The following is a 26,796-nucleotide window of genomic DNA, read 5'->3' as shown; positions in this document are numbered from 1 at the left end:
GTGGGGGTTTAATGATTCAATGTTATGTGATAAGTCTGCACTATTGGTTGAACCTGTTAAATCTGTATCTGTGTCATCTGTCGAGCTGGAAGGTATTCCGGAGTACCTGAAAGAATTAGAAGATGTGTTCTCTAGGGATGGGCGAATCTACTCGTTAGGACTCGTTACTCTGCGAGTAGTAGGGGACTCGCAGGACTCGGTACTCTGCGAGTTTCCAAGCGATTACTCGCTCAGTAACGAGTCCAAAGTAAATCAATGGCAATCCTAGTTTTGGTCCGTTTTGTATTCTACTCAGATTCTCAGATCAATGCTTTCTGCTTTCAGAGTTTAAATCCGAGTTTTGCTTTCAGAGTTTAAATCAGAGTTTTGCTTTCAGAGTTTAAATCCGAGTTTTACTTTCAGAGTTTAAATTAGAGAGCATTCAGAGTTTTGCTAACTCGCTATCACTGTAGGATCATTTTTGACAGTCAATCCGGGTCCAGCAGCAGAGGAATCGCTGCAAACTCGCTTCCCCAGTAATTAACATTGGACTCGCTAGACTCGCAACGAGTAGGGAGTCCTGTACTCGGACTCGTTAGTGTCTAGCGATTCTGAGTAATTTAGGATTCGCCCATCCCTAGTGTTCTCTGAAAGCGAGGCCGAGACGTTGCCACCACATAGACCCTTTGACTGCGCTATCAGGTTAGTCCCGGGGGCTAAATTGCCTAAAGCCCGTCTGTTTAATTTATCTGGCCCTGAGCGCTTGGCCATGAAAGATTACATTGATGAGAGTCTTTGCAAAGGACACATACGTCCCTCAGTCTCACCTGTGGCGGCAGGGGTTTTTTTGTAAAGAAAAAAGAAGGTGGTTTACGTCCCTGCCTCGATTTTCATGAGCTTAACAAGATTACTGTACGTAATACATACCCCCTTCCGTTGATTCCCGATTTGTGTAACCAACTTTTAGGGGCAAAATGGTTCTCCAAACTGAATCTTCGGGGGGCATATAATTTGATAAGGGACCGGGAGGGTGATGAATGGAAAACCGCGTTCCTCATGACCGAGGGACTGTTTGAAAATTTAGTCATGCCGTTTGGTCTTACTAATGCCCCAGCCATATTTCAGAATTTCATCAACGTTGTATTCTCGGATCTCATTGGTCGTTTTGTTGTTATTTACTTCGATGATATTCTGATATACTCTCCCGACAGTCAATCTCATCTGAATCATTTACGAACTGTTCTCCAAACACTGAGGGAAAATCATCTGTATGTCAAATTGGAGAAATGTGTGTTTTTTGTTCAAGAATTGTCTTTTTTGGGATTGTGTCCTGTGAGGGTTTTTCGCATGGACCCCAAGAAGGTGCAGGCCATTGCGGATTGGGTGCAACCCCGAGACCTTAAGGGTCTTCAGCACTTCTTGGGGTTCGCCAATTATTACCGCAAATTTATTCGGGGGTTTTCACAGGTGGTCAAATCACTCACAGATCTTACTTGTAATGGTGCGGATGTGAGAACCTGGTCCTCGCTCACAAAAGAGGCCTTTGCGACCCTGAAAAGAAGCTTTATGTCTGCTCCCATGTTAGTACAGCCAGATCCGTCCAAACCATTCGTTGTGGAAGTGGACGCCTCTGAGGTGGGGGTGGGGGCGGTGTTGTCCCAAGGGCCTGCCACTCTAACCAACCTCAGGCCATGTGCTTTCTTTTCCAAGAAGTTCTCTGCTGCAGAAAGAAATTAAGACGTAGGCAATAAAGAGCTTCTTGCGGTCAAATTGGCATTTGAAGAATGGAGGCACTTTTTGGAGGGGGCCAGTCACCCGGTTACGGTGATCACAGATTACAAAAATTTGTCATACATTGAGTCTGCTAAAAGACTAACGCCCAGACAGGCCCGTTGGTCACTTTTTTTTCCCGTTTTCAGTTTACAATTACATTTCGTCCAGGGTCTAAGAATGTCAAGGCTGAGGCCTTATCGCGCAGTTTTCAGGCGGTATCGCCCGCCGGAGCCACCGTCCTCCATTCTTCACCCTGGGGTTGTGATAGCAGAGGTCTCGTCTGAATTGTATCGGGAGATTCAGGGGGCCCAGTCGCGGGCCCCGGCGACCAAGCCGGAGGGGAAGTTGTTTGTCCCAGAGCAACTTCACCTGAAACTCTTGCAGGAGTTCCACGAATCCAAGCTGGCGGTGGCTAGGATCTTTTGGTGGCCTACCCTTGGTTCGGACATAAAAAATTCATTGCTGGTTGTGGGGTCTGCGCTCGTTCTATAAGCTCTCATAGCCGGCCGGCAGGGGAGCCCTTGCCCTTGGCAGTGCCCGAAAGACCATGGACTCACTTATCCATGGATTTTGTTATCAATCTCCCTCCATCTAAGGGTAATACAGTGGTATGGGTAGTGGTGGACAGGTTTTCTAAGCAGGCTCATTTTACCGCACTACCGTAAGCTGAGATGTTGTCCAGGTTGCTTGTGCAGCATGTGATCCGGTTGCATGGGGTACCCCCGAAAGTGGTGTCTGATCGTGGTGTGCAGTTTGTGGCTAAGTTTTGGCGTGCTTTCTGCAAAAAATTAGGGATGTCTCTGTCCTTTTCGTCTGCATACCATCCTGAGAGCAATGGTCAGACGGAGCGCACTAACCAGTCCCTGGAACAGATCCTCAGGTGTCTAACCTCTGCTAGACAGAATGACTGAAGCGATGCACTGCCGTTGGCTGAATTTGCCTTCAATAGTCGGGTGAGTCAATCCACGGGTATGACTCCTTTTTTGATCAATTATGGATTCAGTCCTCATTTTGGTGAGTTTTCACGTCTGGACTCGGGGTGTCCCGGGGCTGAGGACTCTGTTCAGCGATTACAGGATACATGGGCAGAAGTTCAGCAGAGTATGTCTAGGTCTCAGGACAGGTATAAGTTTTTTGCGGACAGGAAACGAACACCAGGGCCCACGTTTCAGGTTGGAGACAAGGTTTGGCTCTCCACGCGAAACATTAAGTTGAAGGTTCCTTAAGCCAAGTTGGGGCCCAAATTCATTGGCCCATACAAGATTGTGGAAAAAATCCATCCAGTGGCGTATAGGCTGTGCCTTCCACCCTCTTTCAAGATCCCTAACGTCTTCCACAAATCTCTACTGAAACCTTTTGAAGCAGTCCGGGGAGACTCCGAGTCCGCTGCTCCTCCTGTTTTGGTCGAGGGGCAGGTGGAGAACGAGGTTGGTCATATCGTAGATTCCAGGTTGGTACGGCGGTCGGTACAGTACCTGGTTCATTGGAAGGTGCATGGACGGGAAGACAGGTCCTGGGTATCGGCCCGGTTGATGCATGCTGATCGCCTTGTTCGGGCTTTCCATGCTAAGTACCCGGGCAAGCCTGGGGGTCCAGAGGCCCCCCGTTGAGAGAAGGGTACTGTCATGATCTCAGTGCGGGTTTGACTCGCACACATGGGGTTAATGTCTGGAACCAGTGCTGATGACTGGCATTTCTGGGGTTAAAGGTTGTGATCCCAGTGCAGGCTTACCTGCACACCTGGGGCTATGATTGTGGCCTCTCCTTGGTTCTGGGAGAGGCTTCTTATAGCCTCAGGATGCTCCCATCCCCGTCAGTTATACTTTCACCCTTGGCATTGTGTGGTGACCCCTGATTGTGTTTGTGCTGTGTTTTGGTTGCTTGATTCTCTGTGTACGACTTGGTCTGTTCTCTGGATATTGCTTTGGATTCTGCTTGGTACCTTCTATGTCTGTTTGGTTTTGACTTCTGCTTGGCCCTGACTATCCGTTCTGTCTCATCCCTGGTACTTTACTGATATCTCTGTGTATGACCTCCATTTTGCCTGACTCTGAGTATTTCTGTATAGTGTCCTGCCATCTCTGAAAGCAGGAAGCTAAGCCCCGCCCCCTTGCAGTCACATGACCGTAGGTCCTGTGACTGCTTGCTAAACTTCAGCGTTCACAGGTCCTGTGTATCTGTACTTTCCGGCTGTACCTGACCCCGGGCCCCCTACAGTGCGGGTGAGTCCCTGCTCAGCGGAGGCTGCACGCCGGCGCTGACAGGATCCTGACACTGCATTCATAGCTGCACAGGGACAAGTGTCCCCCCTCCTTCCTGCTCTTGCCAGCAGCTGCATCCATCAGAGTAGTACAACGACATGCTGGGGGCTTTGTCGACCCCCCTTCCCTCACAGCGTTCTCCTCTGCCTGCCTGTAATTCAATACTCTAGTGTGTGATCTCCTAACCCCTCCCTAAGGAATGTTCTTTCTCTTCCACATGTGCTTGGGATTTCCCATAGTATAGAGTTAAAATCTAATCATTTGGACATAATTCGACGCCAGTTTATGTTAGGAATTGTAAAATTACATATCTGGGACATGCTTTGACGGAGCTTCTTAGCCTGGGTTTTTCCACACTCCAGCACCAGCATACTTCGAGAAATGGATTTCTCCTGAACCAAGGTGAATAGACAGTCCGTGTTTAGAGTCAATAGAAAGCTAATTTCAAGACAAGATGAGTGATGGTTCTGGCGTTATTCTGCTAGGTTTTCCAGCCCAGCTATGTAGCCAAGAAGCTTTCAGAGCCAAAATTGCAACTCAGAGAAAAGGGGACGACACCAGTAACTCAGCACCTTTACTGATGTCATGACCCAGAACTATAAGTTACTGTCACTCAGTCTGCAGTCTCAGTCTGCTTGGGGAAACAGATGCAGAGTCACTCTGAATGCATTGCGATGTTTGGCTCCTCCCACCAGCCTGGTCTACCTGAGATGATCTAAGCAACATGTGAGTGTTTCTTTCCGTTAATCCCTGATTTTTTGTAATTGCCTTGTACATACTTTAATTGTCTCATATTGTAAAATCTTTTTATACCTTCTGTAAACACTGCCTACCTTTTTGGAGTAAAACATAAAATTATTAGTTTCATCTTATCCATGCTCTATAATGAATTTACAAGTGCCTAAAGTTAATTACGCTACTAATTTTGGTTGGCTTCAGACCCCCTTTTTTTAATTTAGAAATTAATAGAGAAATCGGAGCTGGTGGCAACGAAGTGTGTTCTGGGTTAGGTGGGTAAGCTGGCAGTGTTTTATAAGCTATTGTTTGGCTGCGGCCGGACCATTTATAATTCCCTCGCTGCAGTTTACCTGATAGCCAGTCCACAGTGGCGCGGCTCATCCAGCAACCAAATAAATATCCAAGGTGCAGTTCCCTGACTGACTTGAGGGTAAGGGGGGGCGCCGGAGAGCTGCAAGTTCCAAAGTGGAACCAGAAAGTGGGATATACATAAATCCCTGCAGTTCATGACATATTGTTGGCAGAGCAGTGGGATAACTAAAATAAGCCCCTGCGGTAAATTGATAGGTCAATAGTCTTTTTTGCTGTTTTCCATCACATTGTTGTCAGCGGTGGGATAACAAAGATAAGCCCCCCTGAGCATTTGATGGCCATGTGCCGGCCAAATGTCCCCTTTTCATGACAACCATAAAATCCTATAGTTATAAAGCTTTAAATATAGAATTCAACACTTTAAATACTGATTACTGCCAATGTGATTTCCAGTAATCCAGTAGATCAGATGTTCTCACTGGTGCATTATTGCTACATGAATAAAGTACAAAACATGGAGTCAGCAGGAGTTTGGAACTCAAAGCTTTTATTAAATTGCTTCAGCAGGTTTAGTCACACAGTGGCAGGTGAGTTAACCATGCCATGGGAAAAACAGCAGCAGATCACGTAAAAGCCTTTCGGTATCTCTTTCTTGTCAGTGGCACTAGCTGGCAGAAGGTTTTCTCCTAACTGGTAGGGTGGAAGGCTCCCCTTTGGTGCCACTGCATATCACGGATGCGCCTCACAGACTGGATCTGGGGGTGTTGGGCGCCAAAATCTGAGCTGTCCTTATAATCCCCCTTCTCAAACAGGTACTGGTAACCTCTGTAACCTGGGTATTGATATCCAACCCACCTGTAAAGACATGTTTAACATATTAGAAGTTACAGTACCAAGAAAATAAGAATCATATCAGTTCATTTTGCAACTGGTACCCAACATTCTGCAGTCTCAAAAGGCCTTGCTCTTCTTAGCCCTTAACACAAGGATGAAGTGATACTGTCTCCTTAGAGGTACGTTCTCTTAAAAATCAAGGAATGCTGGATGAGTACAGTTTGAAGACAGTATACTGTAACTGAAAGATGAGGGGGAGAAACACGTGTTGGGTGTGGAGGTGTCAGGGTTTGGGTTGGTATTTCCCCTCACTATTACTTTTAAATAATGTTTGACCTATTAGGTGCATTGTCTGCTTATCAGCTGATATTTTGTATCCTAAAAAGTCATTATGCACTTTATCGTTTACTATTATAGGGCATTGGACCCAATTGTCTTTCTAAGTCCCTTGCACTTGGCATCAGTACTATAGATTAATTATGCAGTGATTATTCTTTTTATTATTTATTAATTATGTAATAATCACAGATTCTGCTATTTATATTCAATATATGTTCTTTCTCAGCATAATATACTTATTATATTCTAAGAGTTATGTATGTATTTACCTATAGGATTAGCTTATCTATGGGAGTGAAACTAATCCGAGACCTTCTCAGTTATCATTGATGTAATTCACCACTTTTTATCATATTTTTAATTATCTGTACATTATGTAAACTATTATCATTTGATTAGTAAACATTCTTTTGTCCGATATTTGTAGTGTGTAGTCATATTTTTAGGTTAATAAATATAGATGAGGGGAACACGAGTGACATTCAGGCAGCAATGTTGGATCAACACTATCTTAGGGTTCTTTGACCTGTGCGGTCACATTGTGTATTCTGTTGGCTGCCTATGGAGTTGTAGCTACAGCCTGTAGAGCTAGCTTCGCTCCTGAAGGAAGTCAATGTCTCCACAGCTCATTGCTCATTGTTTCTCATTCCAAGTGGGTGCTACTGTAGGAAAGTAGTGGAGGAAATAGTACACTCCCTAGAATTGCATGGCAACCATAGAGGTACAATAAAAGGAGCAAAGCATGCACTGCACCTGCCACCACTTCCTTTCTCCACCATCAGGGGAAAATCTGTGACATCAGCTTTGATGGTAGGAGAGGGTTGCTAAAACCTATTTCTGTATATAGAGCAATGTAACTCATGGTCCTGTGCAATAATTTTTTATTCACATTTACTATTCCTGATATGCCATGCCATTTCTCCATCATAATGCCACCTTCAAAACAACTTTTCCACTATTTTCCCATCTGTCTACATAAGTAATTCTCAGATATATACATTTAAATTCACAAAATAAATTGCATCCAATATATTAAAAAATCAAATTAGATAATCCCTCTAAAATGGGTTGTGGATTGTGACATTCATTTCTGCAAATACTGCAAGTTTTCCACTGACTTGGTAAAAGAATACTTTGACAGTTCATTCTAAAACTTTAAAATACGACCTTGATACATTTTTTTTTATCCCAAGCATTATTTCAATGGAACACATTGCAAGTATGTTGTGTTTGATCTTCTGCAGTACCCTATGCTAACGACTTATCTGTGATGTTCAGATGTTCCCTAGAGGCCAAATGTATGATATATGTTGCACAACTGGATTTAAACAGCGGTAGGAAGACCGTACATTTCCTTTCTAATCTAATTCATCTTCATAAAAAAAAAAGAAAATGAAACTAGGTTACTCTGAGTTTACTACAAGGCTGAGCATGGGTAACTTACGTTCCACTTTGTACTCTCACAGAAGACACTTTTTCCTGGTAGCCATGAGCATGAAAGCTTGGGACATCATCATCAATGATCTCAATTTTCTTCCCAGTGAAGTTTGGGTTTTCATATAGAACAATCTTGTGTTCCTGGCTATCCTAGAAATTGAAATTTATAACTATCAATCTATGCTTGCGTTGAGCCGGGAAAAAAAAAAGAAGTTTTTGGAACATCAAAAAGATTACAACAAATTAAAGAAAGAAATAAGGGGAAATGTTTTGTTTCACTGAAACAAAGTGCATTGGTGGCTAGGGTTGACCACTGGTTCCCCATAAATTAAGACACTTTTCTGTATACAGATGCAGATACAGTAATACACATAGCATTTTTGTTGCTGTCACTTTAAAAGGCACATTATGCTTAATTGCTTCAGCACTCATAAAATGGCTTTTTCTTAAACATTGAGGACAAACTAAACTGATGCAATATTTGTAATAATTTCAGCCAGTCCCCGCTTCCTCTCACAGGACCACACCAATAGTGTCTTACTTCACACTGTCTCACACTGATCTCTCTCCACCACGTGTCTGCTAAAATCTCTCTTGCTGTTTAACTTAGGTCTTCACATGGATATAGCTTCTTGGACCCAGTCCCTGTCCTCACAGTTATTGTCTACACGTGATCAAACATAGATCCTGCAGCTGCTCACCAGACCACTCCATAGGCACAGTACCCCTGAAGTCAGCCACCACCTTCTTACAAGTAATGGGAAGATACAGTTTGTGCACCTGATCGTCATGCACCCCTCTATTCCAAAGGTATGCCCCTACCTGGTAATATGCAAATTTTCCTTAAACTAACTGGACATTTACCACAGAACTTATTTGTGGGTGTGGCCATATTTTGATTGGCCAGCATCCAAGGTGAAAAAGCCGATTTGTACAGAGAAGTTCTGTGTTGCGCAAAGTTGGTATAAAGGGAAAATTTGCACCATTTTTACCAGAGGCATAACTTTGGAATGGAATGCCACAATAGAAAAAGAAAAACTGTTCTATAACCAGGGGAGAAGCACCAATAAATGGTGGTACTTAGTTTAAATGAAAAAATCCAGTGAAAGGTCCTCTTTAAATTAAATTATAAAAATATCATAAAGATATGCTCTGTATGCAAAACACTTGACTCATTTGGTCTAATGCATCAAGAGAGAAAAAGGTCCCTTAGACCTCAATCAGAAGCCTGTTTTTTTCACTTACATTTTTCAGAAGCATTTTGGATCAGATTTTCAGCAGTTTCTCGTAAGTACCGTATGTCAGTTTAGTTTTTACCATCAATTTTTGACCAGTGAAAGCTAATTTATTTCAGGTCTTTAATCCAAAAAGTGAAAGTCATATATTATATAGAGTCATTGCAAACAGAGTGATCTATTTCAAGTGTTTATTTCTGTTAATGTTGATGATTATGGCTTACAGCCAATCAAAACCAAAAAGTCATTATCTCAGTAGATTAGAGTACTTTATAACACCAGCTTGAAAAATGATTTTAAAATCCGAAATGGTGGCCTACTGAAATGTATGATCAGTAAATGCACTCAATACTTGGTCGGGGCTCCTTTTGCATCAATTACTACTACATCAATGTGGTGTGGCATGGAGGCGATCAGCCTGTGGCACTGCTGAGGTGTTATGGAAGCCAAGCTTGCTTTGATAACAGCCTTCAACTCATCTGCATTGTTGGGGCTAAATTCTCTCATCTTTCTCTTGACAATACCCCATAGATTCTCTATGGGGTTAAGGTCAGATGAGTGTGCTGGCCAATCAAGCACAGTGATACTGTTGCTTTTAAACCAGATGTTGGCACTTTTGGCAGTGTTGACAGGTGCCAAGTCCTGCTGGAGAATGAATTAAATTTCCATCTCCAAAAAGCTTGTTGGCAGAGGGAAGCATGAAGTGCTTTAAAATTTCCTGGTACATGGCTGAACTGACTTTGGTCTTGATAAAACACAGTGTACCTGCACCAGCAGATGACATGGCTCCCCAAACCATCATTGATTGTGGAAACTTCACACCAGACCTCAAGCAGCTTGGATTGTGTGCCTCTCCACTCTTCCTCCAGACTCAGGGACCTTGATTTCCAAATGAACATTCCAAATGCAACATTTACTTTGATCTGAAAACAACACCTTGGACCACTGAGCAACAGTCCAGTTCATTTTCTCCTTGGCTCAGGTAAGACTCTTCTGATGCTGTCCATTGGTCATGAGTGGCTTGAAACAAAAAATGTGACACTTGTAGCCCATGTCCTGGATACATCAGTGTGTGGTGGCTCTTGAAGCAATGACTCCAGCAACAGTCCACCACATGCGAATCTACCCCAAATTTTTGAATGGCCTTTTCTTAACAATCCTTTCAAGGCTGCGGTTATCCCGGTTGCAGATTAAGGGACCTATTCAAATGCTTAGGAAGCCTTTGCAGGTGTTTTTTGTTAGTTATTCTAATTTACTAAGATAATGAGGTTTGGGTTTTCATTGGCTGTAAGCCATAATCAACAGCATTTACAGAAATAAACACTTGAAATAGATCACTATGTTTGTAATCACTCTATATAATATATGAGTTTCACTTTTTGTATTGAAGAACTGAAATAAATTTACTTTCTGATGATATTCTAAATTTGTGAGAAGCACCTATATATGCCACAGCAGATTATAAGGATGCATGCCACATCACAGTCTCCTTCACTAATTATCTTGATCATGCAAAACCAACCCAGTTATATTCTCATTAGTCCGACCAAATGAAGTGACATATATAATGCTGTATTGCTAAAATGGTGGTGCCTACAGCATAATACTGTCCCCACAGTAGGGCCACTTACTATCTGCACATTTGTGCCACCTCCTGATATTCCTTAGTGTGGTACCATGAAGACGTAGAGGCCAAGTATAAGTGCGAGCACTATAGTAATGTCAACATAACAATTATTCATAGTGCTATGCCAAGAGCTGTGTCCACAGAGTAATTACTGCTACTAAAAGAACCAATAAAATGGATATCTGCCTATGCAAATGTTCTAGCCACAGCAGTTTCCATACAAATGTGTTTGTCAGAGTGGAACAAATACAATTTGCCAGTCACTGCACTTGACAGTGCAAGATAATTTTCTTTTTCATTACCCTATACTATTATACTCTCTCTACTCCTGTGATTGAAACCTAAAGAGGTTGTCAAAGTTTTTCTTAAAAAAAAAAAAATGATATCATTTTGTCACAAACCTCTGAGACCAGTGATCACCTGCAGTGGTCAGGTAGCTGAAAGGGGACATCATTATATCAGCTTCTGATGATACCTGATCCAGTAACATGATCACAGTAGAAAAATCACAGCTCTCAACATTATAAGAGCCTCTGATGATACCCTGATCCAGTCACATGACCACTGTAGAAAAATCACAGCCCTCAACATTATATAAGCCTCCGATGATACCCTGACCAAGTCACATGACCATAGTAGAAAAATCACAGCACTCAACATTATATGAGCCTCTGATGATACCATGATCCAGTCACGTGACCACTATAGAAAAATCACAGCCCTCAGGTTATCGTAGAATGGGATGTTATCACTTTCTGTTCTACTGAGCACCGGAGGGGCTAGTGCTGGTGATACAGGGTTTATAACGGGTGAGTATAAATTCTTCTATTATATTTAACCTATCCGTTCTTTCAGAAATTTTTGTTTCAAGTCACGCAACCCCTTTAGCTTTCTGACAGAGGAGTATAGTGACTACATAACTGTCAATTTTACAGTGGGGAGGCAAACTGATTTGAATTCCCTTTACAGGGCAGTTAAAGAAGCACTCCTCCTCCCATCAAAGTTTTTATGCTCCTAATATATTGTAGTCATCATACTATATAGCACTGTCTACTTACAATTGCTCATTTTCCTTTTTACACAGCTAATTCTTCTCTTTTCTCTGCTCTATGTAGAAACAGGAAGTCTCTTGTCCCTGTATTAATCATTCTACTCTTCAGCTCCTGACCAAGCTGCTCCCTCTCCCCCCTGCCATATACTTTTGCAATGACTCATAATGCAGGGAAAATTGACCTCCTGTTTCTACATAGAGCTTAGAAGGATTCAGATAGTCAGTTTTTAATCACTTGATGTCATAGACATCAAGTGAATTGTAGGACCGACAATATGTAATATGCTTTAGCTAACCCTATACCAAGATTCTTTATGTATTGGGGTTCTCTTGGAACGGAAATACTTTTAATGCTTTCCCTGTAGTTGTGAAGTTGGGAATCACGGGCTTATGACATGTCCACTCTAGGAGACAAGTCTACTGTCACATTGCCACAAAGTCATCAGTCAGCACATCATATTGGTTCCATTAACACACTGGTCACTTCAGCCATAACAAACCGCAATTGGAGGGACTGGATAATTGTGCTCTTGTTCTATTGTTTGGTGTGAAACTTAGCTGATGAATGAAAAACAAAGCTATATTCAGGACAAGCAATAGAAGCATTGTTTCTACCCTCGGACACACCATTACAAGCAATAATAAACTACCATATAAACCTTTAGCACATTAACCAGACAATACATAAATACAAATGGATTTATAGAGCTCGAAATGAAGAACGTCTTAAAGAAATGTATGTGTACAATGAAACACTGGACACCAGTAGACATTTCAAAAAACAATCTTCATAAAATCTACAACATAACTATTATAAATCTGCTTTCAGTTTCTTGATGGTCCTTTATTAATAATAATAATAATAATTTTATTTCTGTAGCACAAACATATTCCATAGCACTTAACATTTTCGAGGGGACTTGTACAGATGATAGACATTACAGCATAACAATAAATGCATAGATCAAAACAGATACCAAGAGGAATGAGGGCCCTGCTCGCAAGCTTACAAATAGTACAAATAAAAATAAGCAAATATATCATATATCTTATCAATAATATGCTTCTTTACCCTAGTGGATTGATCATTCAGTCTTAACTCATTGGTAAGATCTATATTCAGTGAAGACAGATTTTCACATTACTTAGATAGGAGATGAGAGTTGTTTTTTATATATTCTGTTGAGAGAGAAAGAAGAAGGATGAGTTAGAGGCAGACACAGACGTTCTGCAGAAGTTCTCCTGAAATAAAAAAAAAAGTTTAAAAAGTTAAAGTTAAGTTGTTTTTTCACTTTAACTTTTTTTTACCATAGACTTAATGTGCATCTGTCATTTCAAGAGAACTTGCAGCAGAATGTCTGTCAACCTCTAAATCCTCCTTCTTCCTCCTCCGGTCTACATAGTATCTTATGTAGCAACTTCCATCTCTAATCTCAGTAAAGGGAAACTCTGTTTTCATTGAATACAAATTTTGCAGCTTTTACCCTTGAAATGTGAGATCAGTCCTGGAAAGAAGCAGATTTCTCTGAAAAGATATATTGCCATTTTTCATATGTACTATAGATGCATGAAATAAACAATATAACAGTGGTTAATTTTTTTTACTTCTTAGTCTCTACATTTTATATTTTTATAAGAATAAAAACATAAGTACTTTGTGGACTGCAGTAAGCCTTGTGTTCTGACCCATGTAATGGTGCATGTACTACCATAGTGATCCAAAGTAGTAGTCTCCACGCAATGGGACATTGCACAGTTGTTTATTTCTGTTGCAATTGAGGTAAAAAGTATAGACACAAAGACATTTAATGAGCAACATATTAGATATCTGTGAAACACCAATCCATAAAACTCTTCTCTGAACTAGGCTTTAGTGTTACCTGCTTATAGCAGAAATAGTTTTTCTATCTGAGCTAATGTGGACATCATCTCAGTGGTAAAGTTGGGAATGATTATTACATCAGATCAAACTTTATGCAGTTAGAACTTAATAATTGTTAAAAAACAAACAAAAAAACCTTAATAGATAAATCCTTCAAGAACACAATATTAAGTAGAAATACAACATTTAGCTACATTTTCAAGCCTATTCTCTTTCTTACCACTTTGATTGGTCTCATGGAAGAGATGCTGTCACTTCTTCGGCTATTTGTCCAGGAGTCCCAACGGGGGTATTCTCCCTTCTCGAAGACAAATTGTTCTCCCTTACAGTTTAGTTGTTCATATCCTACCCAGCTATGAAATAAATGAAAATAATACCCTTAGAAAATTAACACTACTTAAAATGTTGCAAGACATCAAGAAGAGCATATGTGCAAATAACTTCTTGTTCCAACCATTTGTAACAGGCATTAAAGAAGATCAAATCCCACCGAGTGACAAACAAGTAGATTCCTGATAAAATAGTGGCCCCACCTATACATAGCTGTTCCAAAAAAGTGTTTGTATTTATAGATTTTTGGGTACAATTCATAAAAACACATGAAAATATTTCCTATGACATATTCTAAAATTCTATGAAATATTCACTGTGTGTACGTTTGCGTCTTTTATAGGTTTTGGCTAAACTGGTTCTAAAAAAGATCAGGCTGAAGTATGAAGTCTTACAGGTAATTCTTCATGAAGAAAAGTTCTCTAGAATGAAGAAAACTTCTAGTGCTAACTATTGGAGGTTGCTACTCTGTAAATTAATCCTTTAACAAGTCTTGTAATATGACTAGAGAAATTAGCCAACCAGAAACCTACTGTATGTGTTCAAGGATCTAATCCAGCCAACCAGAACCCCACTCTGTAGTGACAAGCTATTATGCTTGAAAATTACAGAATGTGACAGTAAAAATACAGATTTAGTATATAAAAAATACACTGCAAAAAAACCTGATGATCTTTATTATGCCTAACAGATAGCATGTGATGGTGAATGATTCCTCTATTTAACATTCTCAGAATTGCATCTACCTTTAAAGAGGTTCTTCAAGAATGTAACAAAATGACCCCCATCACATAATTCAAATGGCAGCCTGTACTAGTCTCCTGTCAGGATACACTTCAGTCTGAAGAAACACTGCTCCTGAGATGGGTATCTCAGAGTCAGAGGAGCTGTATTGTAAATGCACATGCTAGTGATCTGCTAGGGAATGGCTGTATAAGGAGAAGAAGTAAATCCTACTTGGCAGACTGAAAACAATGGAGTTTTTTCTTTAGCCTTAGTCCTCTATGTGCAGTCAGCTGAAGACAAGATTTATTTCTTCTCCTGTCACAGCCCTTTTGCAAAAGCTTGCTGGTATAGGAGCTTATGATCCAGCTCTTCTGTCAGTTGAGACACAGGTCTTGGGAGCTGTGTTTCTTCAGACTGCAGCCTGTCCTGATAAGAGACTAGGATGGGCTGACGTTTGACTTACATGATGGTGGCCATTTTATTACATTCTTGGAAAACCCTTTTAATTAACATTATATCATATAGCAATTACATTTATTATTATTATTCATCTAATTATTGTTTATGAAAACTACTATTTTAATAGGGGGTTGTTAAGCATTGAAAATGATTTTAAATACAGTGTGCTGTAAATATTCCAAAGACCAACGTTGCAATTAGTATGAGGTACTAAACCAATAAGTGACGTCACACATGCTTACTGCTTATATACTGCGCATAAATAATCTACTATAAGCTGATAACATCAAAAGAATTTCTCTCTGGATGATAATAATATACACACAAGTGACCTAATTCAGTGTGATGCACACATACGCTTGTCTTGCACCTGGTTGGCCTGAGGGCCTAAATCATTTCATTAGTCCAAAAACTAGATGCATTATGTATCATATTTATGGATATCTAACCAATGCTTTCTGTTTAACTATTCATTTATATCCATTATGTCCATATGGTTAATTAATTTTTTACACTACTTTTTTCTGCTTTCCAAAACATGATTTTTTTAAAATGCATGTCCTGAAATAACATCATACAATAAAAATCTTGAAATCCACATACTTGAATATAGGATCATTCTCAGGTCTTAAACCATACCCCTTGGATTAAATATTCTCCTAGTAAATTTCAGGTTGTCCTTTGAAGGGAGCCTGCTAACCCCAAAATGGCTTTAAAATGGCTTATACAGTGTTGTAGGGGACTTAGCTACTATAACAACCATACTAGCACTGTAACTTTTACTGGTACAGTGCCTGAGAAAATAACGTTTAACGTGTATTAAAATGAGGATGCTTAGATGTACCCTTGGTGTGGCCAAAAGTTTGGTGCGCCTCCTAATTTGCATATTGTGGGCCTTCCCCCACTTACAATTGACAGAGCTTGCTTCCCACAGCGAGCAGTGTCTGAATGCTGTTGTAGAGTGGCTTCAGAAAGGAGTTCTTTGAATCCACTCGCTACACTTCCAAGCGGCATCAGCAGAATCAAAACAAAGAGAACTCACCCGCCAATGTGCGCACATCCAGCCGGGAACAGGACATTCGCATGCATACACACACCAGCAGTTCTCACTCTGGGAAGCAAGCAATGTCAATCAGAAGTGGGGGAAGGGCCCACATATGCAAATGAAAAGGCATTATGGTGCACCAAACTTTTGGCCATGCCAAGGGTGCACCGAAGTCCCCTAAATAGCATATGTATTAAAAGTTATAGTCTGACCCCCAGTGATCAGCAAATTATTCAATCTCCTAAAGGGAGTAACTTGCTATTCAGGGAATAACCCTTTAAAAAATACTTTGAGAACGTTGTGTTGTTCAAGATTTATATTCACAATAAGATGTTCCGCTTACTGAATTATATTTAGATACATACGGTCCAGAGTGCACGAGGATTGAGCCAACTTTGTCCATGCCAGCCTCTTTTAGATTGGTACAGGGTCCACTGAGTTCATGACAGCGACCTTGGAAGTTTTCTTGCTCAAAGATAACAATCTGTAAATTAGAAGTGAGAATACAAAACAATGTGAATGTTCTTATTTTCCTGATATATGCCACACAAGAACTAAAATAATGCAAAATAAATCTTGTATTTTGGATTTCAATCGCGCGTCACATTTGATAGACCATCATATTTTTCGGACTATACTGTAAAATATTCTTGAATCATACAAAATGTAAAATTGTCAGCTGAGATAACTACACAGGATACAATATACATTTTTTTAATTATTTTGGGCTATTTGTTAATTTAAAGGTACTGTACAAATTTCGATATTCCTACATCTGTATAAATTGGAGCACACATTCTGAAAAGGGATGATTAGGCATGCATTCTCAAAGTGGGTTCCCCCCTAAAAACATTCCCTGTCCATGTGCCCTTTTCAGGAATATGAGCATTCAAAGAGTTCTGGCTCTGGAATGGATGGACAGCTGCTCTGTAGAGGCAGCTCATGGTTTGATAGACTTCAGTTGACCGTGTATTAGATGAGAGAACATTAGTGATGAGTGAACGTGGTCAGATAAGGTGTTTTCCAAGCATGCTCGTGTGCTAACCGAGTATCTTCAACGTGCTCAAAAAATTTGTTTGAGTCCCCACGTCTGCATGTTTCTGGCTGTTAGACAGCTGCAACACATGCTGTCTAACAGTCGCGAGACATACAGCCACGGGGACTTGAACATATTTTTCAAGCATGCCGAAGACACTCGGTTAGCACACGAGCATACTTGGAAAAAAAAAATGTGATCAGGCTTGCTCATCACTAGAGATCAGTAATCTGAATAGCAAAAGAACAATTCTCAATTTCCTCTGCATTTCAAAAATGGGTGAAAGAACACTACAAGACTTTCTAAAAGAATTTATGTACAGAAAACATATTTGGCTTAGGGCACGTTTTTGTTTTTTTTTTCAACAATCCCATTGACTCCTGCCAAGATGTGGGTGTAAGTTGAGGTCTCACTATTCTCCTTTAAAACAGCTCCATATTGGGAAGAGAAATGTTCTAAGAGTTTATTAATTATACTTATTTACGCAGTGCCATCATATTTTGTAAAGCTTTACAGACAGCATCATCACTGTCCATATTGGGACTCACAATTTAAATTCCCTATCAATGCTGAGAAAATAATCCAAATCATTTACAGGGTGTCTGACAGCTTATATCCCGCCTACAAGAAATATTAAACCATAATAGGTATCATAAATGGTAATAAGTTTGCTCAACCTTTACGGAATGGCCTCCACTGCAATATTTCATTTAGATTACTAGTTCATGTAGTAATTGCTTAATGTCTATTATATGTACATGTCCCCTCTAAAATTTAAAGTGCTGCGGAATATGTTGGCGCTATAGAAATAAAATTATTAATATTATTATTATTATTATTAATAGCCTTTCTAACCCGGGGGTCCCAAGAATCATATTATGACATCATGCTATTAAACATTTTATTTTATTGGGGTATGCTTAAAGTAAATGCCTCTCCTCAATACTTTTTTCCAAACAGTTAGAGATCTTTTTCAAGATCCCTAGTATATATGTACAGTTAAAGGAAAGTTATCATCAAAAAATGACCTAATACTTAAATCAAGGTATTGTGTTAAATGTATTTTAAAACATTTTTGGCAATGTTGTTTTTCTTACATAACACAATCTGTATTAAAAGTGACACTAGCTACTAAGGCTTTTTCAGAATCCTACTGTTTCAGGAAACAATACATGTAGATAGCCACAATGGAAAGGTCCTGTCACTATATTTTGTATTGAAGTGTCTAATGGGTTTGTGCTAAGGTTATTGTGATGGGAGGACGAGCAGGGTCATCTGTAACATCTTCTATTGTCAGTGTTGGATCCTTTGTTAAGAGCTGGGAACATTGTTGATAGTTTATTTTATTTATTTATTTATTATACTTTGCTTATATAGTGCTATCTTATTCCGCAGCGCTTTACAGACGTTATCATTGCTGTCCCCAATGAGGATCAAAATCTAGATTCCCTATCCCTATATGTCTTTTGGAGTGTAGAAGGAAACCATAGAACCTGTAGGAAGTCCACGCAAACACGGCGAGAACATACAAAGTCCTTCCAGATGTTGTCCTTGGTGGGATTTGAACCCAGGACCTTAGTTTTGCAAAGCAATAGTGCTAACCACTGAGCCACAAAGCTGCCGTGTTGCAATTGTTCAATCTGATTGTTTGCGTTTGTTAAAACAAAAACACTTAAACTCGCTTCCGTTCCTGGCACCGTTCCAATGGTGTCAGCACTCACGTTACCGGTGTTCATGTGAGGTTGTTACATCATACAAATCCTTCAACCAATCAGCGCTGCCTTCACTGACCCTGGATTAGGGTAAATTGAACATCGACAGGAAGTGAGAGAGCAGCCGCAGTCATGACCTCCTGTTGATATTCGATTCTTAAGGCAGGGTCACTGAAGCTGGCGTTGAGTGGGTGCAGAGCTCACGTGACATAACAACCTCACATGAGCACCAGGAATGCAAGTGTCAACACTGCTGGAATGGCGCTGGCACCAAAGGTGAGTATAAATGCTTTTATTTTAATGGAGGCAAACATTTAGATTGAGAAGAGGTTGTCATAGTAGTGGACCACCCTTGAAATTATAAAAATTGAATACCAGCAGTCACCACTAGAGGCAGCTAATGATCTAACTGGACAATGCTTAATTACACTGTGTTACAAAGGTTGTGTCCCGCGGACAATTTTTAGTGTGCCTGATAGATTTTTTCATGCTGATTTCAGAAATGACTTCAGATTTTTCCTATCACGTAAGGTTTTTGAGAAATGATACAAAACATTATAATAATCTGTTATAATTCTAAAAATTCATATATGAACTTTTCTGAAACAGTATATTCTGAATTTTCCACTGAAATAACATAAATCACTGATCTACACATATGCAAGCACTTATTATGCGAATTCCGCCCAGGCGCAGTGAATCGTTCGGCTGACCGTGTACAGAGAATACCACATGTCCTGGGCAGGGTAGGAATCAAAAGGCAATACTGACATATTTAGAGCATGGCTGAATGGATCACGAGTCACGACCTTTAATGCCGTTCGCTGTCCCAATGATATGAAGAGAGAAGAGAGATCATGTAACAGATTGCTACTTCCGCCTTACAAAGGTAACAGGATATTCAGCAAATAACAAGAAATCAATAGAATATCCTAATCTTCCTTCAGTCATAAAGGGCATGTCACACTAAGCGATATCGCTAGCAATATCGCTATAACGTCACTGGTTTTTGTCTGATACTTACCTCCGACCGCTCCCCCGCTGGTTATCGCTGATCGCGCGAGAACGTCCTGGACCATTTCTCGTCATCAGCTTCCTGCTGGGCTTCCTGTGGCGCCGACGAGCGACGCGTGGACATGGGCGGGAGGACGTCAGGATCGTCTTGTCTGACAGGTAAGTAACGACCCCCAACTGCTGCTATGTCGCTGGTGCGATCTGCCTGTGTAGCAGCTCACTAGCGACCACTTAGCGATGCACCAGCGATCCTGACCGCGTTATATCGCTGGTCGGGATCGCTGGTGCATCGCTAAGTGTGACAGTACCTTGCGACCAGTGCCACACGATGAAAGTCTTCGTGTTGAAAAGCCATCCAAAGTATGGGCAGTGGAGGATGATGAAGACGAACTAACAATGTCAGTGGAAAATGAAACTGCTGCAGACCCAGACTTTGAGCCTTCTACATCTAATCCACATCTGTTCAGTCAAGCTGATCTGAGTGACTTGGTCAGAGATTTGAAATTGTCAAAGAGGCAGGTAGAATTATTGGGATCAAGGCTACAAGAATGGAATCTTACAGTTAATCTTGTAACTGTTGACCCACATTAATTAAAGAAATTATAACTGGAACATATGTGGTGATCTAAAAGTTGATCCACTTCTTCTTGGACTGCAGCTTGGATATGCCAAGTATTGTTTTCTTTGTGAGTGGGACAGTCGTGCGCGAGAAATGCACTATTTCAGAAAGGACTGGCCACTCTGCGAAAACCTGGTTGCTGGACAGAAGAATGTTAAACATAATACTCTCGTTGATCCAGAAAAGATATTTCTCTCTCCTTTGCATATTAAACTTGGGCTTATGAAGAATTTTGTCAAAGCAATGAACAAAGAATCAGAAGCCTTTTCTTACTTGTGACAGAAATTTGCAAGAATAAGTGATGCAAAGATTAAAGAAGGTATTTTTATTAGCCCACAGATCAGAGCTATAATAAATGACAGTAGCTTTGATGGTCTTTTGCAAGGTGCTGAACAAGTGGCATGGAGAGCCTTTAAAGATGTGACCTTCAACTTCCTGGGCAACAGCAGGGCACCGAACTTTGAACAACTTGTGGACAACATGCTACAGCATATCATTTGATTAAATGCAATATGTCACTAAAAAATGCATTTTCTACATTCTCACTTGGACTTTTTCCAGCCAATCTTGGTGCCGTTAGTAATGAACACTGTGAAATATTTCACAAAGACATTGCGCTGATGGAGAAAAGGTACCAGGGAAAGTGGAGTACATCAATGCTGGCTGACTATTGCTGGAATCTTATTCGAGAAGCATCTGACACAGATTATAAATGAAAGTCATCTGCAAAACACTTTTGAACAATTGCTTTTGCTACTGACATCGATGCACATGTATGTAGTGTCTCGGACATCATAATGTAGACTATAAACTGTTGTTTCTTAAAAACCATATGTGATACAGACTTTTGTAGCACATATTCATGTTCAGCATATCAAAATCTATAAGATACAATAACATTTTCTCAGGGTACAAGAGCTTCCCTGAAATGTGTTGCACAGTGTTATTGAAGTTAATAATTAAAGCTATCCAGTAATCGTCTACATTCCCGCTAATGATGTATGCAAGCAGCAAGAATGTATCATTTAGGTCTACGCATTATGCAATTAATTCAAAACACCATAGCTTTCAATGGTGGACTCTTACTGTAGTTACAGGCAAGAAACTTGTAACGTGTAAGAGCAAAGAAATGTATTTTTGCAGAGCTACATAGGTTTCCTGCCCATACCTTCAAGTTAGGTTGCTGTTGTTTAGTGGCTGGAGTCTGATGGTCAGATGCCATTTTTACGCTGGTGTTTTGTTCCTGAAAGATACACACAATGAGAGGAGGTTTAGTGATATTCATCACAAATAAATACAGTCTGGAAACCTCCAGTAAACAGACCACTGATTACTCAGTGTGTTATGGATTATTTGTAGTAATAATGAATGGCTAGCTTGCCATTCTCTTGGCTATGGCTATACTTTAAACTCTAAAGATAAAGCTGATTTCATTAAAAAATGTATTCCTAAAGGGAGTCAGATATCCGCTGTAAACTGAAATCATAGCCTGAAGACGAGGCTTGTAACCGCAACCAGAAACCTAACAATATTTGGTTTTTAAAGGGATTTTGTAATCAAGTCGTTGCTATCCCATCTAAGAGCAGCATAACGTAGTGGCAGAGACCGACCCTGATTCCAGTGATATGTCATTTACTGGGCTGCTTAGTGTAATTTTGCTAAAATCACTGTTTTTTCAGCAGGATATTATCACTAGAGGACTAGTAAACCTGCTGCCAGGTAGCCCTCCATGTTCATGAGCTCTGTATACCCCTGCCCCCACCACTGATTGGCAGGTCTCTGTGTACAATGTACATGAGCAGAAATCTCCCTATCTCTTTTGTAGGTAGGATTATACACAGCTCAGCATTCAGGGCACTGGTAGAGCATCAGCAGACCATCAGATTTTATCAAAATGACATAAAGCAGCTCAGTAAGTGATACATCACTGGAATCAAGGTATCTGCACCTATATTGTGCTGCTCGCAGATGGAGGAGCAAAAACCTTTTGGCAGTTTCCCTATAAAGTCTCTACAATACACTCTTTATTTTGATCTCTTTTTAAATAATAGCCAACATTGTTAATTCATTGTCAATGATTGTAAACAATGCAACATAATAAATAACACAAGGGTGATACTCATGTTAACTTTTCCATCTATGTACTTGTCCATACTAGCTATTAGTAAACATAGTTAATTACAAAATCCGAACCTCACACAATATTAATAAGAAGTAAATACATTGTGTCTCTTATGTCTGTTTAAAATATAAAGGTTTGCCAACAAAATAACCAACACATTGCAGAGGAAGGAGAGGTAGGTCTGACAATCTATAGTTAATCTAGCTCCATAGGTTACTGATTAGTGATCTTTTACTCACTTCACTGTCATGTACATGCTGCAGTCACTGCATCCAAACAGGAGTAGTCATTCTCCATTATGGTCTTAAACATTTAATTTACTACTACAACACTGTAAATACTGTACCATGCTATAGGAAGATTAGTGTTCAATGCTCACAACAAAACTACTACACCATTAAAACCACTCCAAGCAAAAGAGAAAGATAAAAGTCCTCACAATGTTCTACACAGCTACCATAAGTAAGCATTTCTATAAAATGTGTGTGTGTGTGTACATGTGTGCATGTGCATTTGTATATGTGCATGTTTGTATGTCTGTGTGTGCATGTGTGTATGTGTAAATGTGTGTGTGCGTGCATGTTTGTATGTCTATGTATGTGCATGTGTGTGTATGTGTATGTGCATGTGTGTGTATGTGTGTATGTATATGTGCATGTGTGTCTGTCTGTCTATGTATGCATGAGTGTGTATGCGTATGTGTGTGTTTGTGTATGTGTGTGTATGTGCATGTGTGAATATGTATATGTGAATGTGGGTATGTGTCTGTGTGCGTATGAATATGTGCATGTGTGTGGCATGTCTATGAATGTGTATTTGCTTGTGAGTATGTGTGTTTGTGTATGAGCATGTGTGTGTGTATGTGTGAATGTGCATTTGTGTGTCTATGTGCCTATGCGCATATGTATATGTGCATGTGTGCCGGTATGTCTATGAATGTGTATGTGTGCTTATGTATGTGTGTGTTTGTGTATGTATATGTGTGCATGTGTGAGTGTATGCTCCTATGTGTATGTGTGTGTGTGTATGTTCGTATGTGTATATGCGTGTGTGCGTGTGTCTGCATATTGGTCATCATGATATTTTCAGTTAGTTAAACCTAACATACAAATTATTACTATTTTTATTATTTATAACAATATCATAATTTATCACATACAACTGTTCGTCTTATAAACTGAATATTAATAGTTTTAATTTTTTATATTCATTAACATAACTTTAGCAAATGATTTACTGACTATTGTATAACTCTTCTATCCCCATCTGCCACAAGGGAGGTCACAACACAGCTCCCTGACTATGAGAACATAATCCACCTTGTACATTATGTCTCATCTTATACTTGTATGGGCATAAGATGCTTTAATCAGCCTTTTAGCCACCAGTTGTATTCAATTTCATTGCATAGTGATTGTCTTAGGCAGAATATGTCAGAATATGCAAAAATGCCCTGAGAAGGGAGTGGGAATTATCATTTGAAGCCCAGTTGTTTAAACCCATGAATGCAGTAGATCTTACCCGTATGCCTGTACCCGCTTGTTCCAGTAAAGGGCCTACAGCTCCTGATTACATTTATACTGGACGGGGGCAGGAGAATAGTGCCAAGACTATTTACAAAATAGTTCCAGCGTGATGCAAAGCGATCATGCTGGATTACTGCTCTGATGAAAACCCAACTCTGCTGATGCACAGCCTGCATTGTTTTAAGAAGCAGAGTTGGAGAATTATTTCATTAGCTGTCACATTTGGCTGGGCTGGCATTGTTTGGTCTGTTGGTGGGGAGATTTGGACTTTGCATGCATCAGCCTTCTCAATGCCAAGACCTGGAACATCTCATGTGAACAGTTATGCGAGCCAGCCAGCTTCAGGGCTTTTACAGCCAATGGTCCTGTCCTGTATAACAACCTATACCTAGCACAGGTCAGGAATCTAAATTAGAATGTCTCAGTGGATCACTGTCATTCTCAGATTAAGAGCATATTAATAACAATACACAGTGTAATGACTGAAAAAAAACCACTTAAAAAAGAGACAGAGCATACCCAAAATATATGCAGGCACAATAATACTTTTACTAATAAAATCATTGGGGAATAAGTCTGTATGAAGTGATACCATAAGCTATTTCTTAACAACACACATGCCATGAAAACTGGCCTAATTGTACTGATAGATATGCTCCTTTCATGGGCGGACATACTGCCAGTTCAACCGGTGTGGCTCCAGAGGCTCCAAGGGGCCCCTGCAGGGCGGCTATTGATGAAGGCAATCTGGCCGGTTTCTCTGGGCCCGAGGCTCTTCCCTCTGATGAAAAGGTAATTGTTATGATGAGTCACCGAAGGAGGAAAAAACAAAATACTAGCTAAGTCCAGAAAAACCAGAGAGGTTGGCAGCTATCAGATTGCAGACCCCTGAACCTATCCACAACAACTAGCAGTAGCCGTGGGGGGTTCCTACGGTGCCCTAGACCCCTCGATCACAGCCGGAGAACTACATAGCCTAAAGACAGAAAGGGGAAAAACTAAACTGCCCCAGAGCAGACCCCAAAGCAATAGGCAGTCCCCAACATATAATGACGGTGAAGCAAGATGAAAACACTAACACAGATAGAAAGATAGGTTGAGCAAATGATGGGGCCCAAGCTAACTAACTAGGACAGGATAGGAAAGCCGCTGTCTGCCATCCGCAAAAACCCTATCCAAAATGTGCCAACCGACTGATAGGAAAAACAGGCCCTGAAGTCGCTAGGCTTCAAAAGACTATATCAGCACTCTGGTATATTCTGAAGACAGAGCAAAAGATCAACAGATCAGAGACAAAAATGGAAATCAGCTCACCCCCGGCCGGGGATGGCAGAACTCCCAAAAAAAGAAGGCAAAACAAAAACAAAACTGAAGTGTACAAAGCAGAGCAGAAAAACTTAGCTTTGAGATGCAGGAATCAGACTGGTCTCCAAGAATCCAGCAGGCTCACCAGCAAGGCAAAAGGGCGTCAGCTGCCTTATATCCAGTCCTCAATTCCAGCCACCCAGTCATCATCTAGCTGCCCAGGTGTTTGGTAATCAGCCTCACTACCTTCCTTCACCAGAGGAGGGAGTTCATCAGACCTCAACGGTGAAGGCAAAAATGAACTCACAACAGGGAATGTTTCCCTTGAAACGCATTGGTAGTTGATCTCCTCGTGCTCCCGTCCCGCTAGCAGTGTGACGTCACATCTCGCTCCGCCCCCGCCAACCACGCCGCGGCCTCAGCGTTGCTTCCGGCCGGGGCACGCGAGGTGTCAGATGTCTCCCCTGACAGCAGAGGGAAGCCTCATTGATATCATGACAGCGGTGAAAGCCTTAAAGGTACCCGCTCACATTAACTACGTGAGGAAACTCTTAATGCTCAGTACCTTGCAAGCTGCATCATTTTCGCTGCTTCTTCCATTGAATTGGATGTACAACACAATATATCACCAGTAGAGTTGAGCGATACCAGCCGATACTTGAAAATATCGGATCGGAATGGATCGGCCGATCTTAAAAAAAAGTATCGGTATCGCCGATTCCGATACCGGGAACCAATGCAAGTCAATGGGGCCAAAATATCGGAATTAAAAAAAACCCTTTCTTTCCTTGTAGGTTAATTCTACATGAAGAAAAACAACTAAGAATAATGTAGAATGTATTGTGGGAGGTGGAGGAGACATTAAAGCCATAGAGGTTTAGCCCAATCAAATGGAATAGCAGGAATTAAACTTTTTTTTTAAAGACGTTAGGAGTTACAAAGATATTGACTATGTTAGCCTCATTTATATTTTGCCAGACATGTATGTCTTCTTCTTCTTTCTTCTTCTTTCTTATTCTTCTTCCTTTTTTTACCTTCTTCTTATTATTATTCCTTTTTTTACATTCTTCTTCTTCTTCCTTTTTTTACATTCTTCTACTTCCTTTTTTTACATTCTTCTTCTTATTCCTTTTTTTACATTCTTCTTCTTCCTTTTTTAAATTCTTCTACTTCCTTTTTTTACATTCTTCTTCTTCTTCCTTTTCTTACATTCTTCATATTCTTCTTATTCAACAATTATTATTCTACATATTCAACTTCTTCATCTTCTTCCTATTCTTCTTCATCATATTCTTGTTTGTGTCAGGCATTCCTGTAGTTGTTATCTAGAAAAGTTAGAAGTTTACACCTTCCGTTCTGCCTGTCACAAAAGATTTACAACAGGATTTGTCCGCGTTCAGTTTGGCCTGCAGCAGCAGGCCTTTTCCAGGGGCA

General features: G+C 40.4%; 1 protein-coding gene across 1 annotated transcript; it reads right to left on the bottom strand.

Annotated features, from left to right (window-relative positions):
* Positions 1–5,590: 5,590 nt before the first annotated feature.
* On the bottom strand, positions 5,591–21,647 carry LOC141096309 (beta-crystallin B2). Its single transcript, XM_073582847.1, has 5 exons — positions 21,578–21,647; positions 16,394–16,512; positions 13,689–13,821; positions 7,681–7,823; positions 5,591–5,918 (listed from the first exon to the last, which is right to left on the bottom strand). Exons 1-5 carry the CDS (start codon positions 21,629–21,631, stop codon positions 5,750–5,752), a joined length of 618 nt encoding a protein of 205 aa, XP_073438948.1. The 5' UTR covers positions 21,632–21,647; the 3' UTR covers positions 5,591–5,749.
* Between the last annotated feature and the right edge of the window lie 5,149 nt (positions 21,648–26,796).

The sequence above is a fragment of the Dendrobates tinctorius genome, unplaced genomic scaffold (assembly GCF_039654945.1).
Source record: "Dendrobates tinctorius isolate UK_male_01 unplaced genomic scaffold, ASM3965494v1 ptg000073l, whole genome shotgun sequence".
NCBI classification, from domain to species: Eukaryota; Metazoa; Chordata; class Amphibia; order Anura; family Dendrobatidae; genus Dendrobates; species Dendrobates tinctorius.
This window is presented reverse-complemented; position numbering and strand designations above follow the sequence as displayed.

Coding starts and splice junctions, on each gene's coding strand:
- LOC141096309 (XM_073582847.1), bottom strand. CDS start 21,631: ATGGCATCTGACCATCAGACTCCAGCCACTAAACAACAGCAACCTAAC. Junction 16,513..21,577: donor AACAGCAACCTAACTTGAAG/GTATGGGCAGGA, acceptor TCTAATTTACAG/ATTGTTATCTTTGAGCAAGA. Junction 5,919..7,680: donor GTGAGAGTACAAAGTGGAAC/GTAAGTTACCCA, acceptor ATGTCTTTACAG/GTGGGTTGGATATCAATACC.